Source organism: Corvus brachyrhynchos, unplaced genomic scaffold, assembly GCF_000691975.1.
Source record: "Corvus brachyrhynchos isolate BGI_N302 unplaced genomic scaffold, ASM69197v1 scaffold624, whole genome shotgun sequence".
In the NCBI taxonomy this organism is placed as follows: Eukaryota; Metazoa; Chordata; class Aves; order Passeriformes; family Corvidae; genus Corvus; species Corvus brachyrhynchos.
The window spans coordinates 156293-157883 of record NW_008237889.1 but is presented as its reverse complement, the minus strand read 5'-3'; the positions used below and the strand labels follow the sequence as shown (position 1 = coordinate 157883).

Here is a 1591-nt window from a genome sequence, read left to right as displayed (position 1 = left end):
GGCAGAAACAAGCCCTCGGGCGTTGTGCTGCTGGCCCTGTCCCAAGCAGACACCATCAGCCGGCCCCAAACTGTCCCCAGCACCGGTGGGGATGGCACTGCTGGCACCAATCCCTCCCAGCACCAGCGGCAGCTCTGCGTTTGGCTAGGCCTGGTGCCCGCTCCGATGGTGGTGGCTTTTGGAGCTCTCCCGGCTGGGAGGCTGCTGGAAAAGCTGTGCCTAAGGCCAGGCTGGTTTTGGGATGGGACTGGTGGCCCGGGGGCCGTGGGGCCACCCGCTCTGCCCAGCCACAGACCAGCTCCCGGCGCAGCGGGCACAGCCCTCGCCCACAACAAAGCGCTTCCAAAGCGCTGCAAAAAACCAGGGAGCAGGGCAAGGAGAGGGGAGAAACAACTCCTGCCTGCCGGGATGGTCCCTCCCCAACAGAGCCTGGGGCCACAGGTACCGAATTTGAGACAAAAAGCCGCCAACTGTAGCTGTTTGCTGATGGCACTGGGGTGGCTGAGCCCCCCTCGTCCATCCTCACCTCAAACTCGGGATGCTCGGAGCGAGCCTGGGGGATGCAGACGGGGCATGAAACATTTGGAGGGAAACTGCGAGGCTGTTTCAGGGAGGAGCCCAGGGGATTTGGGGGACGGGGGGACCTGGCTGAGGAGCAGGAGCCCGTGGCAGGTGGGACAGGACACAACCCTCGAGACGCCACCACAGACAGACTCGGGTGAGGGGCAGCACCAGCACAGAGGGTGGGCAAGGACAAGTGTGCCAGGACATGCAGGAGCCCAGGGAACCCAGGCAGCCCCCCATGGAGCTGGGTGGAGCCCAGGAGTGGGGCGGAGGCTCAGCAAGCCCGGGCTCGTGGCCGGGCATCAAACAGAGTGCTGCCTCCTCCTCCTCCTCCTCGCATGGAAACAGCACGGAAAGCTGCTGCCCACTCCCACCACAGAGGGGGGACCCTCGGGGACCAAGGGACAGAGGCCAACGCAGTTCCCGTGCCCTGCATCCCCACCCGCGTGTGGGGGTGACGGAGCGGAGGGAAATCCCAGCCAAGACATTGATTTTAATTTTTTAAGAATAAAAAAAAAACCAAACCAAACAGACAAAAACTTCCTGAAAACAGCTTCCTACCTCATAATTTCACAGAAATTAGCTTGGAAACGTCATCTGCCCGTACCTGCTCCAGGCTCTGCCCCGTCCCCCCCACACCCCAGCCCGGCGCGGGCACCCCCAGCCTCGGGGCTCTGCCCCCCACCCACAGCATGTCCCGAGTGCAGGGCACAGCCAGACCCCCCCTTCCCTCCGTGGGTCCTGGAAGGGGAGCAGGAGGGCTTGGGCAGCTCCAGCTGCAAAGCGATCCTGGATGCCACAATTCCACCTCCGGTATCCCCAGCCTGGCACAGCCCCCCAGGACCCAGCACAGCCCCCGGGACCCACCGGCACTAAGGAGTTAATAAATTCATTGCTGACTAAGAAATAAGACCCTCGAGAAAAAAGCCACCACCCACCGTGGCCCTCCCCGCTCCCCCCTCCCCAGGCAGGGGGTGCTGGGTGCCCCCCGTGCCGGCACCGGGGCGCGGTGGCCGTGGTGGCGGGG

General features: G+C 64.0%; 2 protein-coding genes across 2 annotated transcripts in view; both read right to left on the bottom strand.

The window, feature by feature from the left end:
• Positions 1-1258, bottom strand: part of PKP3 (plakophilin 3) — an 11609-nt gene extending 10351 nt beyond the window's left edge. Inside the window, exons 1-2 of the mRNA XM_017732763.1 lie at positions 1172-1258; positions 472-553 (exon numbers count right to left, since the gene is read on the bottom strand). Of these exons, the coding sequence (XP_017588252.1) occupies positions 472-553; positions 1172-1258 (169 nt within the window). The remainder of the gene's footprint in view (positions 1-471; positions 554-1171) is intronic.
• Positions 1038-1591, bottom strand: part of B4GALNT4 (beta-1,4-N-acetyl-galactosaminyltransferase 4) — a 12142-nt gene continuing 11588 nt past the window's right edge. Inside the window, 1 exon segment of the mRNA XM_017732762.1 lies at positions 1038-1591. The gene's annotated coding sequence lies outside the window, so the exon portion shown is untranslated.